The sequence below is a fragment of the Peromyscus californicus genome, unplaced genomic scaffold (genome assembly GCF_007827085.1).
Source record: "Peromyscus californicus insignis strain IS unplaced genomic scaffold, ASM782708v3 Scaffold_15__1_contigs__length_86483966, whole genome shotgun sequence".
Classification (NCBI taxonomy): Eukaryota; Metazoa; Chordata; class Mammalia; order Rodentia; family Cricetidae; genus Peromyscus; species Peromyscus californicus.
The window spans coordinates 60,629,100-60,643,372 of record NW_026294447.1 but is presented as its reverse complement, the minus strand read 5'-3'; the positions used below and the strand labels follow the sequence as shown (position 1 = coordinate 60,643,372).

General features: G+C 50.4%; 1 protein-coding gene across 2 annotated transcripts in view; it reads left to right on the top strand.

Annotated features, from left to right (window-relative positions):
* Nucleotides 1-14,273, top strand: part of Cdc42bpb (CDC42 binding protein kinase beta) — a 94,299-nt gene that overhangs the window by 66,281 nt on the left and 13,745 nt on the right. The window contains exons 14-25 of one of the 2 annotated variants that reach the window (XM_052739055.1): nt 406-516; nt 1,905-2,149; nt 2,235-2,340; nt 2,646-2,770; nt 3,043-3,148; nt 4,480-4,628; nt 5,590-5,684; nt 7,685-7,764; nt 10,000-10,050; nt 11,096-11,185; nt 11,446-11,523; nt 12,981-13,086. In XM_052739055.1, the coding sequence (XP_052595015.1) occupies nt 406-516; nt 1,905-2,149; nt 2,235-2,340; nt 2,646-2,770; nt 3,043-3,148; nt 4,480-4,628; nt 5,590-5,684; nt 7,685-7,764; nt 10,000-10,050; nt 11,096-11,185; nt 11,446-11,523; nt 12,981-13,086 (1,342 nt within the window). The remainder of the gene's footprint in view (nt 1-405; nt 517-1,904; nt 2,150-2,234; nt 2,341-2,645; nt 2,771-3,042; nt 3,149-4,479; nt 4,629-5,589; nt 5,685-7,684; nt 7,765-9,999; nt 10,051-11,095; nt 11,186-11,445; nt 11,524-12,980; nt 13,087-14,273) is intronic. The other variant, XM_052739056.1, reaches the window with a different exon arrangement.

Genomic DNA, 14,273 nt, shown 5'->3' with positions numbered 1-14,273 from the left:
CCTGGGCTACCAAGTGAGTTCCAGGAAAGGCGCAAAGCTACACAGAGAAACCCTGTCTCGAAAAACAAAACAAAGCAAACAAACAAACATCCTGAACACAGTTTCCCCTCCACTCCTCCTCCATTTCCGCCTCCCATTATACCTCCACATGTCAGGATTGTTTCCACAAATACGGAGCTTTTCTTGAGTTTAAACCTCAAATTAATCTATTATGACTAGATTGCAGGCTTGTTTCATTACTAATGGTCATAGCTGACCTCTCCAATTAGAGTGTTCCTCGGCCTTCAACTCTTGGTGAATCTGATGAGGAGACTGTACAGAGACCTCCCTGCACCTGTTCCTTGGCTGGTCCTGGGGCAGGTTCTTACTGCAGTTTTATAAAAAGCAGATCTGCCTTTTCCTTAGCTGGAAGCTCAGCTTGAGGACGCCGCTGCCGAAGCCTCCAAAGAACGAAAGCTGCGTGAGCACAGTGAGAGCTTCTGCAAGCAGATGGAGAGCGAGCTGGAGACCCTCAAGGTAGCACTTCTCCCTGGGGGCCGCTGGGGCAGGGCTGTCACAGGGTTATTGGACCATTGTCACCCAGGGCAATTTCAAGGAAGTAACAGGTATGGGGGAAGTGGAGGACGTGGCCACTGCTTGGGACAGCTTTCATTATAAAAGCCAAGTTCGCCGGGCGGTGGTGGCGCACGCCTTTAATCCCAGCACTCGGGAGGCAGAGCCAGGCGGATCTCTGTGAGTTCGAGGCCAGCCTGGTCTCCAAAGCGAGTTCCAGGAAAGGCACAAAGCTACACAGAGAAACCCTGTCTCGAAAAAACCAAAAAAAAAAAAAAAAAAAAAAAAAAAAAAGCCAAGTTCGTTTCTTTGTTGTATAAAAGTTTTGGGTGTTTGTAGTCAGTATTGCAGAGTTAGCAAACGCCACCTCCTTCCTGTCCTGACTTCCTACGCTTGGGCATTTCAGTTCTGGAAGCGTTGTCTAAGCCCATGTCCTGTTGTTGATGTGGCAGAGGCAGGCTGCCGGCTGATGGGGTCAGAGGGCAGGAAAAAAGCTAAGAGAAGGAACAGTCACGAGTGAGGACCACTGTCAGCTTCTCAGTGTAGTGTGGTCTTGGATAAGTGACTTCCCTCTTTGGAGCCTGGGCCTCCATATCCTTCTTGTGGTTGTGATGATGCTCTCTCCTTCAAGTCCACATGCCCAAGGTATTATTCCTCCGTTGTCTTTGCTACCACCCGACCCAGCTCTCAGCAACACTGTTTTCTAGACTGCTTACCTGTGACTGACTCTCTCTGCCTGCTCCTTAGCTCTGTGTAGGTGTCCTTCCCCAGGACATGCAGCCATTGAGTTTAGCAGAATATCAGAGACACCCCTGTTCTCAGTCTGCAGCCTGAGAGTCTGCTCGGCCTGAGTCAGAGTCCTCTCCTAGCACCTCTCCACTAGCCTTGTCAGACATGTCAGCCTTCCCAGTGGACCCAGCTCTCCTTCACCCCCAGCATGCCTGTGCCCAAGACCCTCTACTGCCAAGGCGGCACCATGCCCCTTCTATGTCGCCGTCTTCTTCCCTTTCTAAGGATTTGCTGTGACCACTCCCACTGCCTGCCTGTGAGAGCAGGGACCTCAGTGTCATCCCAGTCACCAGACTTGTGACAAGCAGTCGGTACTCAAAAGAGTATTAGCGGTGAATCAGTGAACAGCCCACCACTGTGGGACAAAGCCTGTGTGCACTGTGCAAGACAGCTGCTGTCCCCAGACTCTACCTCGGGTTCTTGGAAGGACCCTGTCTCCCGCGTGGGCTGCTCTGCCTGGTTCAGTCCTAGATGGCAGGTCCCTGCTAGTAGTCGAGACTGAAAAAACATCACAACCCTTGAGGGAGGACAGCTTTGTCGTTTACATCAACCCTTGTCTGAAGGTGAAGCAAGGAGGCCGGGGACCAGGCGCCACGTTAGAGCACCAGCAGGAAATCTCCAAAATCAAGTCCGAGCTGGAGAAGAAAGTCCTGTTCTATGAGGAGGAGTTGGTCCGCCGAGAGGCCTCCCATGTGCTGGAAGTAAAGAATGTGAAGAAGGAGGTCCACGACTCAGAAAGCCACCAGCTGGCCCTGCAGAAGGAGGTCTTAATGCTGAGGGATAAGCTCGACAAGTCAAAGCGAGAACGGTGGGTTAGGATCTCACGGTGAGAGTCGGAAGCTCGCTGCTGCCGTAGGCGCGTGTTAGTGAGGCTTCCTCTCTCACCTCCACAGGCACAGTGAGATGGAGGAGGCAGTGGGCACGGTGAGGGACAAGTACGAACGCGAGAGAGCAATGCTGTTGGAGGAGAACAAGAAGCTCACGGCTGAAAACGAAAAGGTGACCCAGTCCGTCCGCGCCATCACTGAGGGGCAGGTGGTGGTTCTTCCCGAGTCTCTTGGAAGCTTGTGCCTGTTTTAAATGTTTGGGTCCTGAGATGAAATGGTCTTTGAAGTGGGATGTTTTCATTTGTGAAAAGCTGCTCATCCCTGGCTGTCACTTGGGTTAGAATTGAACTGACACTGGGGTGAGATACAGTGAAAGCCCCACAGTGCGGATGAGCTGCAGCACTCCTGGTGTCACCGTGCTGTGTAGTGAAGAGGCGCCAGACAGACATGTGATGTGGTGACATTGTTTAATTTCAGCTTTGTTCCTTTGTGGATAAACTCACAGCCCAAAATAGACAGCTGGAAGATGAGCTGCAGGATCTGGCATCCAAGAAGGAGTCCGTTGCACATTGGGAAGCACAGATCGCAGAGATCATTCAGTGGTACGTGCCCTGTGGTGTGTGAAAAGCTGCTCCTGGGCTGCACTGTTGCCTGTAGGCCGGAGTGCCTCTTGCTGCTGTTTCCTGAATCCCTGCCTCTGGGTAACAGTGGGCGGAGAGCTTCCGTACCAATGTACACACAACTAGGGAGGCCCTAAGGGGGCGGAGCCATCCTCTCCTCTACTCAGTTAGAGGCAGCTGTGCTCTGGCCACATTGTCCTGAGGGGTGCAGAAACTGCTCACCTTCATAAGACAAATGCCTGTTCCCTGTGCAGGGTCAGTGATGAGAAAGATGCTCGGGGCTACCTCCAGGCCCTGGCTTCTAAGATGACCGAAGAGCTGGAGGCCTTGAGAAGCTCCAGTTTGGGATCAAGAACTCTGGTAAGGTGCTCTCTGAAACTTGATGTCTCCTCCCTGGTGGTTTCTTACAAGTGAATGCGCAGCTTAGGTGGCAATAGGTGACTCCAGGACCTGCGGCAGCTGTCGGTCCAAGCTTCTCATGGGTTCATTTCTTTAGTTGTCAACTTGACTGGGACCTCAGAGCGTCAGGACAGGTGCTGCTCAGGGAACTTTATTGACTTCATCCTCCAGAAAGGAAAGGCGGAGCCAGGCGTGCTGGGGCTGGCACAGGGGGGCTGGGCTCAAGGCCAGCCGCTCGGCTGTATAGTGAGACACTCTCAAAACGTCGTCTTGTTTGTTGTTTCGTTGGTGTTTTGAGACAGTCTCACTATGTAACTGGCTGGCCTGAAACTTGATATGTAGACCAGACTGGGCTGGAACTCAACAGAGATTCACCTGCCTCTGCTTGCCGAGCTCCTGGATTAAGGGTGTGCACCCCCCTACTCCCCCACCCCCCACCCCCTGCTAGTTTGTTTTTAAAGGATTCTTAGGGAGGGGCTGGAAAGATGGGAGTTAACAGATACACTACTTCATGGACCTGGGCTTGGGTCCTAGCACACATGCCTGGCAATTCACAACCACCCGTAACTCCAGCTCCAGGGGATCCAACACCTCTAGTCTCCATGGGCACTTGACTCACATGGTCATACAGACATACATACACACAGTACACGTAAGTAAAAATAATGAAAATAATTTAAAAAAAAAAGACTTCTAAGAGGGAATAAAAAGTTACAAAATATTGGCCTGGAGATTTATCTCATTTATAGGGCACTTACCTAGCATGCCCTTGGTCAGAGTTCATTCCCCAGCACTACAAAAAGAAAAAAAAAAAAAAATTGGGCTGGAGAGATGGCTCAGAGGTTAAGAGCACCAACCGCTCTTCCAGAGGTCCTGAGTTCAATTCCCAGCACCCACATGGTGGCTCACAACCATCTGTAACGAGATCTGGCACCCTCTTCTGTATACATAATAAATAAATAAATCTTAAAAAAAAAAAAAAAAAGAAAAAAAATTACTGATATTAAAATTAAAGCCGGGCAGTGGTGGTGCACGCCTTTAATCCCAGCACTCAGGGAGACAGAGGCAGGCAGATCTTTGTGAGTTCAAGGCCAGCCTGGTCTACAGAGCAAGTTCCAGGAAAGGCACAAAGCTACACAGAGAAACCCCGTCTTGAAAAACCAAAAAAATTAAATTAAAAACAGGACTGATGAAGGTAATTTGTAAATATCCTAAAGGTGTGAGACTGGAAATGGTGAATTACTTACTTGTATTCACTTTATTAAGTAATTTATTCTTTTAACCAATCAAAGGACCCGCTCTGGAAGGTCCGCCGAAGCCAGAAGCTGGACATGTCTGCACGGCTGGAGCTGCAGTCCGCCCTCGAGGCCGAGATCCGCGCCAAGCAGCTGGTTCAGGAGGAGCTGAGGAAAGTCAAAGACACAAGCCTCTCCTTCGAAAGGTTGGTTTGTCCTGGAGCTGGTCAGAACAATGTTTGCTGCTCCAGAGAGACATGTGAGGTCCTTAAGTCAGGGTGAGGAGAAATGTTTTGAGGAAGAGTGTGCCTTTCCCGGAGGGTGTCACTTAGTGTCCCCAAGAAGTAGTGAACCTGTGTGCTATAATCCTGGCCCGTAGGCTGAGACAGATGCTGAGGCCAGCCTGGACTACACAGCCCTTAAAAACAAACAAACAAATAAATAAGCCATGAAGGGGGGTGTGCCATTCAGTAGTAGAGAACATTTGCAATAGCCTGAATTAAGTCATGGGTGACCCTCATACATCCCGGTGTAGACATTATTATCCCCGTTCTACAGGTGGTGAGACCAAGGTGGAGGTGTTGGAGGTAAATGTCATCCTGTTGACTAGTGGCCATGCCTGTGCTGGGTCCTACCCTCCTGTCCAGATTTTACCTGCTAACTCTGTCCTGGAGTAAGGCCTACTTAAGAGCCAGGCTCTCAGGGCCTCTGTACTCAACAATAGTTCTCCTGGTGTTGGTCATGGGCAAGTCTTTTCCAGGATGACAGCCAAGGGATCTGGACTATGTGTTTATCCTCAGAGGGCAGGCAAAAACTCACCTCCAGTTTCATGAGCTGCACTTTCTTTGACCAGGACCTTATTTAGATATTTTTGTTTTGTTGGTTTGATGTAGCCCAGACTGGCCTTGACTCTTGATTCTCGTGTCTCTGCTTCCTGGTTGCTGAAATTGCAAACTTGTTCTCTCGTCACACCTTAGCCATGACTTAAAATCTGTGTTTGAATTCATAATTCTGAATTTTCTGTAAAATGTGCTGAGTGTAAAGGCCTAGCATGCCCTAAGCCGTTCCCGGGAAGCCAAGAAAGCCCCTCGCTCCCACTCCAGCACACCGTAAAACAAGAACACGGCCTCTGCTCCCTGCATTTACAGCTCTTTGCTTTTATTTCAGTAAACTAAAGGAATCCGAAGCCAAAAACAGGGAGTTATTAGAAGAAATGCAAATTCTGAAGAAAAAGATGGAAGAAAAGTTTAGAGCAGATACAGGTAACTTAAAACCTAGAGATTTGCATTACGAAATATCAGCCTTTTCTAATGAGTGGTTTTTCTTCTTAATAGCTATTTTTGGTTGTATAAAAATAATTCCGGCTGGGCCTTTAATCCCAGCACTTCTTGCCTGGGCCTTCAAGACAGAAGGCCCTAGGCCTCCACCAAACCAGATTATTTTGTTCTCAAAATCCCTCCCCAGCACTTGGGAGGCAGAGGCAGGCGATCTCTGTGAGTTCGAGGCCAGCCTGGTCTGTAGAGTGAGATCCAGGACAGCCAGGGCTGTTACACAGAGAAACCCTGTCTCGAAAAACCAAAAAATAAATAAATAAAAATAAAAGAAAATTTTCCAAAATTAAAATTTTGAAACAATATGTTCAAAAATACCTTACCCTAGATTAGCCATAAATTTTGGTCACTTCTTCCTTTGAAATCAAAACAAATGCGCGCGTACACACACTTATTCTCATTCTCATTCCTTCTTTCTCTCTCTCTCTCTCTCTCTCTCTCTCTCATACATTCCTACCCCCGGTCACACAAAAGTTAAGCCTGTTCTGTGCCGAAGAGGCCACTAGACCACAGCCCGTGGGAACCGTCTAGAGCCCTTTACAGCTGCTCTGTGCCATCCGGGCAGAGCTCTTTCCAGCTCTTTGCTCACTGCAAAGTGCTGAGGTGTGGTGTAATCCCAGCACTCAGGAGGCCGAGGCAGGAGGATCCTGAGTTTGAGGGCAGATGGAGTCTGTAGAGCTTCCCCACATGCTTCAGTGAGTAGCCATGTACATAAAACATCCCATGTTTTGGGATAGAGTCTTAGAAGTGAGACTCTGTCCACATCAAAAGGCAAAACGTCCCATCTGTCAGTCTTGGACAAGAGGGTTTGTCCCCAGACCACACTCAAAGTGAACTTCATGCTTGGGATTCTCCATCCCAAATAGGTGGTATCTCAGTACAGGAATTTGCATTCTTCTGTCTGTTTCTTAAATTTGGGTTGTCTTACATTTTAGAAGCTTTTTATATATTGAGGAGGAAGTCCTTTTATGATGTAAGTTACGGATATTTCCTCTTACTTGGATTTTGACTAAGAAAGAGCCTTTCTAGGGCTCAGGTTGTAGCCTAATGTTAGCATGTTTGCCTGGTATGCACAAACACCACAGAAACCAGGCAGGTGCACACACCTGTAGGCTCTACACTCAGGATGTGGTCGGTGGTCCTAGTCTACATGAGACCCTGTCCCCAAAAAAGAGAAAGCTTTCCCTGTTTTTGTGTCTAGTCTGTTAATCTTGCCTTTCCTTGAAAAGGAAAATCTTCCCAGCTGCAGGCTGCTCAGGGGACAGAGCACATTTTCCTGGTTATTTATTGGTTTATGTGTATTGCTGTTTTTGCTGTGCATCCCTTGCATGTCTGGAGCCTTCAGAAGCTGGAAGCGAGTGTCAGATCCTCTGGAACTGGCTTCAGTTACAGATAGTTGTGAGCAGCTGGGAATCCAGCATAGTCCTCTGGAAGGGTAGCCAGTGCTCCTGCCCATGGAGTCACCTTCCCAGCGCCCCCACCCCTTCCTTAAACAAGACACAGTCTCACTGTGTTGACCAGACTGGTCTCAAACCCTCCACCTTCCACTGCAGCCTTCTAAGTACCAGGTCCTTGCCGTGCACCTGGCATGGCTTCGGCCTTTAAGCTGGGGTGATTAGTTGATTTGGAACCCACTCTGGCCTGTAGCTCAAAGCGTCTTCCCAACTAAATGCTCGTCTTAATGTCCTTTCTCTCCTGCTTCCAGGTGGTCTCTGGGAACTGCTATTGTTGTCATTTCTCATCACAGAGCGTCCATGACCCTGTGGTCAGGCTCTGTCACCCCTCCACCTCTCCACCCACCCCCCAGAGGCTTTTCTAGATTTTCTTCTGAGGGAGTGTGTTAACTCTGCCTGCCCTGGAGTCCCATCAGGTTGACAGCGAGGACTGCTGTCTTTACAGTTTTTGCCTTAATTTTCCATTCTTTCTTGCAGGGCTCAAACTTCCAGATTTCCAGGACTCTATCTTTGAGTATTTCAACACTGCTCCTCTTGCACATGATCTGACATTTAGAGTGAGTACTGCTTTTTGAAAATAATGAGTGTATGTAAGTTAGAAACAATAGAATATGACTTGACTACCTGTGGGCCCCAAACATCTCCGGAAACAGGTCTGACATTCTGTGAGAGCTGTGCCAGTGACATCATGGGCAGGGAAGTCATGGTGTGAAGGTGGAGAGCGCTGTGGGTGTTGGAACTGTTTCTGGAGACTAAGAGGAACTGAGAAGATGCTTAGCCTCGCTGCAGAAATCTACACTGGCCTCTGGCTGTGTAGTGATGTTTGGGGTCAAATTTAAAATATAAATAATAGTCATGTTGCCATTTCTGGGACTTCTGTGTGAATATATAGCTTGGACTCAGTGACTAGTGGGGGAAAGCGGTTTCTAAGTGATTCAGTGCCAGGCAGTTTACCAAGAGCCTGCCTGGTCCAGCTCATCTCTGAGCTAGTAAACCTCAAGGTGACCAGTGACGGCTGGTCTGCCTAGAATGCCCTTGCAGAGTGGGAGGAACCCACTCCCCCTCTCACATGCTGCGGAGGCCCTGAGGCACTTCAGGGGCCTTCCTTCTCCTGGAGCAATGACGTAGACTTGCTCTACTACAGCATGCGTGTGGGAATGATGAAGGCTAGGGATACAGTTCAGTGATGAGCCCTCGCCTAGCCTGCGGTTAGACCCCCAGTCCTGGGGGGGGAGGGGGGGCGGCGGCTGGAAGAGTGAAAGCACTTGTCATGTGATGGATGAAGCTTCTGGTGAGGCACCCAGTGCTGCTTCCCACACTCGCGTGTACTGTTGATTCCACAAAGTCAGAAGGCACACAGAGCAGTTGCACCCTCACCGGGCATGTGCTTCGTGTGTGCACTCGATTTCTCTGCCCGTCTCTCTCACTCACATACACACAGGTCTCTTTGATCTAAACTAGTGGGAAGTGGTTTGTAGACAGCAGTGACCACAGGAAACTTGGCACAGTTTCAGCTCTGCAGACTCACCTGTGGTCCTGGCTGTGTCCTGGACCCACCCGAAGTCACTGATGGCATTCCATCATCAGGTTCTATCTAGACAGCGCTACCTCTTCTACTTAGGACATGGGAGAGTGCCCTGCACTCTGGGTTTATATCATGTTCCCTCTTGGTGCCCATGGGAAGGGGCTGTTGGCCTTGATTCTGCACAGGAGTCAGGTTTTTTTCTGTTCAGAGGCCACTTTGCAGTTGCATCACCAGGTTGGTAGTGGCATCAGCAGGTGCCCTTCCCATTGTTAGCAAGTAGCAGTGACTGCACGGGCCTAGTGCAACACTCCAGGAGTGACCGCACGAGCCTCATGCAACACTCCAGGAGTGACCGCACGGGCCTAGTGCAACACTCCAGGAGTGACCGCACGAGCCTCATGCAACACTCCAGGAGTGACCGCACGGGCCTAGTGCAACACTCCAGGAGTGACCGCACGGGCCTAGTGCAACACTCCAGGAGTGACCGCACGGGCCTAGTGCAACACTCCAGGAGTGACCGCACGGGCCTAGTGCAACACTCCAGGAGTTCTGTTATTCACCTTCACTCATCAGAGTATTCGTGGTTTTTCCCAAGTGGCAAAGTGTCTTTTCCCTTGATTTTTTGTTCTGTTTTCAAGATAGCGTTTCTCCGTGTAGCTTTGTACCTTTCCTGGAACTTGCTCTGTAGACCGGGCTGGCCTCGAACTCAGAGATCCACCTGGCTCTACCTTCCGAGTGCTGGGATTAAAGGCGTGCGCCACCACTGCCCGGCTGAGTCCTCAGTTCTTAAGCAAACATTACAGCAGTAATTGCTGACCTTGCACACTGGTTGCGTAGAGAGCTCAGTGGCAGTGGCTTTCACGGCACCATCCATCAGTGTGGAAATCACAGCGTAGACCTCACTCACTGTCCAGCATCCTGCCATTTTTAGACCCTCTTAAAGGCTTTGTCATTTGAGTGTGAAATGTGCTTCCTTTAAAAGAAAACTCTCGGGGTTGGGGATTTAGCTCAGTGGTAGAGCGCTTGCTATAAGGCCCTGGGTTCGATCCTCAGCTCCAGAAAAAAAAGAAAGAAAGAAAAGAAAAGAAAACTCTCAGTTAGATCAGGGTCCATGTGAAAAGTTTCCAGACTTGAGAACTGCCCAGGAGATCTTGTACTTTGCCAGATTAAACATGTTGCTGAGTGCTAGAGTGAGTCTCCACGGTAGCCTTGCCAGGCTTTACTGGGGGAAATGATCATTTGTGTTCCTCCTGTCTGTTATACCAAGGACTCGCTCTCCTCCTCGTCTGCATCTTCTCTGCTAGCCTTGTGGGAGGACGTAAGTGATTGCAAACGCCCTTCCGTGGGTTGCTCTCAGAGGCAGGGTCCTATGTGCTCCGATTGCTAAGTCTGCATCCTTTGATTAACAACTAAGGAAACTGGGCTCTTAAACCGCTAAAATTTACTTCATTGGCTTGCTCTTCACTCACCAGGTGGATCGCTAACTTCTTTAACTTGCCTTGTGGGTAATGTTCACATTTACTAGCTCTGCTCATTAGCTAATTGATGCCCCTGTCCACAGGGGGTTGTTGACACACTCCAGTCCTGGAGTGTGCGGTTGTACCTGTGCTGTGTGTGACCCCCCCCCTCAGTGCTCCCTCCCTCTGAATGTGGAGTCCTACCCAGGGTCTGATCAGTGCCGCTTTTGGGGCTCGGCAGTGGAGCAGTTCAGCTGTGGACCTGTAGGCTCTGCTCTGCAGTCTCCCATGCTAGTGCCGCCATTCCCGTGAACTTACTGCACACTGGGAATAGCGGTGACCTGGGCCCATGTGGCACTGTACCAGGACTACGCCTGCAGGGAGGTTCACCTCAGATAGCCATTCATGAAGTGTGCCTGTGAGTGCTGGCATTGTTCGGGGAATGCACGCTCTAGCTGTCGGGGCTGTGGTGTGTGTGAAAAAACTGTCTCTTCATCTCTGGAAGGAGGTTACGTATCTGGACGGTCTGAGGACTGCCTGAGGTCGGTATTCCAGCTCCTTCTCTGAGGACTGAGGTTAATTTTTCTAGATCCTTTAAAAAAAAACAACAGATTTTTACTACGTGGCCTTAGCTGGATTAGAACGCACTGTTTAGTCCAGGATGGCCTCAAACTTAGAGATCTGCCCGTAGATCTTCTAATGGCCGGAGGAGGGAAGGCTCATGGTAGGCAGCTGGCCAAGTACAGCTTTCTGTTGAAATAACAGTGACTTGCCGCTCCCTGGGAAAGTCAGGGTAGCTGTGCGTAAACAGGTTCGTGGAAAGACTGGGGGAAGCTAGGGTACAGGGCCCTAGGCCCTGACACAGCACACTGTCCAGGAAAGTTACCACCTTTTTCCTTTTCACAGACCAGCTCAGCCAGCGACCAGGAAACGCAGGCTTCGAAGCCAGACTTGTCCCCTTCAGTGTCGGTGGCCACAAGCACAGAGCAGCAGGAGGTGAGACTGTGCTGCTCTGGGGGTACTCTCCAAAGGGGCCCTGCGCTTGTGGCTAGGCCCCTTCGCAGGTCTTCCCGCCTCTCCTCTTCAGAACTCTGTCAGACAGACCATCAGCTAAATGAGGGAAACCTTGACAGGTGTCTGAACAATGTAGTAAATTAGAAATTCAGAATGTTAAATAATTTATAAATTCTAGAGAGAAACCCCAGATAGGCCCTGGCAGCTCAGCTGAAGCTCACCTGTCCACACTTTTCTCCTAGGATATGACTCGGCCCCAGCAGAGGCCATCTGCTGTGCCGCTGCCCAACACACAGGCCCTCGCCATGGCTGGACCAAAGGTAGGCCCTCTCACATCGCTGGGTGCCGCCTTGGTTTTAGAAGATAAATTTTGGGTAAAGTAGCTGTGCTTGCTGGTTTTGAATATACACAGTCAGGCCCTCGTGTTCTGTTGGGGGTGGTTCACAAACCAAGTCCAGGGTCTGCACCGTCGTCTTCACACTAAAGCACTAAGTGTGGTCTTCAGCTGAAGCAGGTGTGGGTGTGGGTGTGGGTGTGTGTGTGTGTCCTCCTCCTCCTCCTCCTCCTCCTCCTCCTCCTCCCTTTCCTCAGTAGTCTCATGCCTGGTTCACAGGCAGCAGGGGCGTCTCATATGCAGGTGCTGCTCTTTATTATTGTGTCTGTTGTTGAGAACTATATGGTTTGTAGGAGAATGTTCCCAACATGAATGGCTACCCACAACGTGCAATTTGGACCTTGCCTTCTGCATGAGCACGGCAAGAACCTAGCCTCAGTGTGTGTGTGTCCTCACCTCGTTTTCTTACTAGCCTTGAAGCTCACCTGGGCCTCCTTTCTCTTTGTAGATCCCGTTTCCAACTGTGCCAGGCCCTGAGGTTCTGGCTTGGCTACATTTGGCCAGTATGCCTGGCATGGACTTGTGTCCTGGGTTTTGGTTTTTTGTTGTTGTTGTTGCTTTAAATACAGACCTGGTCTATTGATGTTTTCCCCTAGAGACCTGAGAGTAATCCATGCTTTGGCTTTGGGACTCAGGCTCTTGTGGAATTAAGGACCAAGGTGCGGGGCTGCTTGTTTAGTAGCTCCTGCTCCCTGGAGAAGGGGCTGTCGAGGTGACGTGTATCTCGGCGATGACTGAACCCTGACCCCCTCTCTGGGCGGCTCCTCTCGTTGCTCCTGGGGCTGTGCTGACCACCCCTACTCCTTGGGAAACACATGGTCCTGCTGGTCCGTGTGTTCCTGGGCAGTGTGTCACTTTGTCACTGCATGTGGACTCTAGGCAGCTGTCACGGCCTGTCCTTGTCTTCCCAGCTAGCCTCACGGCTCTTCCCATCTGTTGCATTCTCGTTTTTCAGTCGTCCTGGCAGGAGACAGTGGGTCTTTCCAAGACTCTGCTGTTGGCATTTCTTATAAATTAAAAGTCCTATCTTGTTCACACACCCAAGAAGAGCCAAACCTAGACAGGGTTCCAGGCCAAATCCCCAAATCTAGTTGGTGCTGATCCCTGGAAAATGCCCCTAATCCAGTTAGAGTATCAGCTGTGAAAGGTAACACCACAACCTAGCCCAGCTCTGTGTGTAACAAAACTAACTGAAGGAAGCAGGGGTGGTGGCTTCGGGTCCTGGCTTGGGACCTTGGGTTTTAGGCGCCACTGATGAGAACCCACAGCAGGAAGAGAAACAGCGTGAAGCAGGCAGGCTGTGTATAAGCCAGTCAGGAGCAGACTGACCCGCTGCTCCTTGCTTTCCAGTCACCTGCTTTGTTTTGCTTGTTTTTCCTGCAGCCCAAAGCACACCAGTTCAGCATCAAGTCCTTCCCCAGCCCCACCCAGTGCAGCCACTGCACGTCCTTGATGGTCGGACTCATCCGGCAGGGCTATGCCTGCGAAGGTGAGTGCTGGCCTTAATGCCAGAGGTCAGTGCACGTGAGCTGGACACTGCTGCTCTGGAGGGCGTGCGTACGTCAGCCGAGCTAGAAGAGGGGAGGTGTACCTGTTAGCAGTGTGGGGCAGGCCTGCTCTGCATAGATGCCTGGTCAGGCCTGTACTCGTCCTGCAGAGCCTGTAGGTCCATAGCCAGGTTATCAGCTGAAATTACTATAAAGCACACCACCTCCACCTGAGGGCCCTGTGGAGCACACCTCCACCTGAGGGTCCTGTAGAGCACACCTCCACCTGAGGGTCCTGTAGAGCACACCTCCACCTGAGGGCCCTGTGGAGCACACCTCCACCTGAGGGTCCTGTGGAGCACACCTCCACCTGAGGGTCCTGTAGAGTACACCTCCACCTGAGGGTCCTGTAGAGCACACCTCCACCTGAGGGTCCTGTAGAGCACACCTCCACCTGAGGGTCCTGTAGAGCACACCTCCACCTGAGGGTCCTGTAGAGTACAGCACTCACAACCATTCTGTCACATCAGGAAACATGGAGGAGAGGCCAGAACTTTCCACTCTGATGTTGTCTGGGGTTTTGGGGGTTTCTTGGTTTTTGTTTTTAGCTTTTTAATTGCATTTACTTCCTGGTGTACTTGAGTGTGTGGGTGCATGTGCCGTGGCGCATGCTGGGTGTCTAGGACAACTTGAAAGAGTCGCTTCTCTTCACCTTTGGTTCCAGAGGGCGAACTCAGGCTGTAGGCTTGGCAGTGATCGCCTTTCCCTGCCGAACCTTCTCACAGGCTCCCGATTGTCTAGATCTCACAGGATTATAGTGTCTTTTGATGGCAGTTAATATTTTTAAATTACAAAACCCTCTGTGCTCTGCTCCAGGCTGGCATTTGGCCGTATGCTCTCGTGCCTGTCCACTGTGACTGTTGCTGCCTCACTTCACAGATGGCGCAGTCTGGAGTGAGATTCCTTGGTCAGAGTCTCCACACACTCCTTGTAGCACAAATCCTAATTGGTCTTAATAAAAACCTGGAGTCAGATATCAGGGTGAAAGCTGAAAGATCAGAGAAGCAGAGCAGCAGCCATTAAGAGTTCTTACCTCCATGAAATTATCAGCCTGAAAGGGCCTGAGCGCCTGTCTCCTCCCGCCTTATACTCCTTTCTCTGTCCAGCCATATCACTTCCTGTCTCAGCC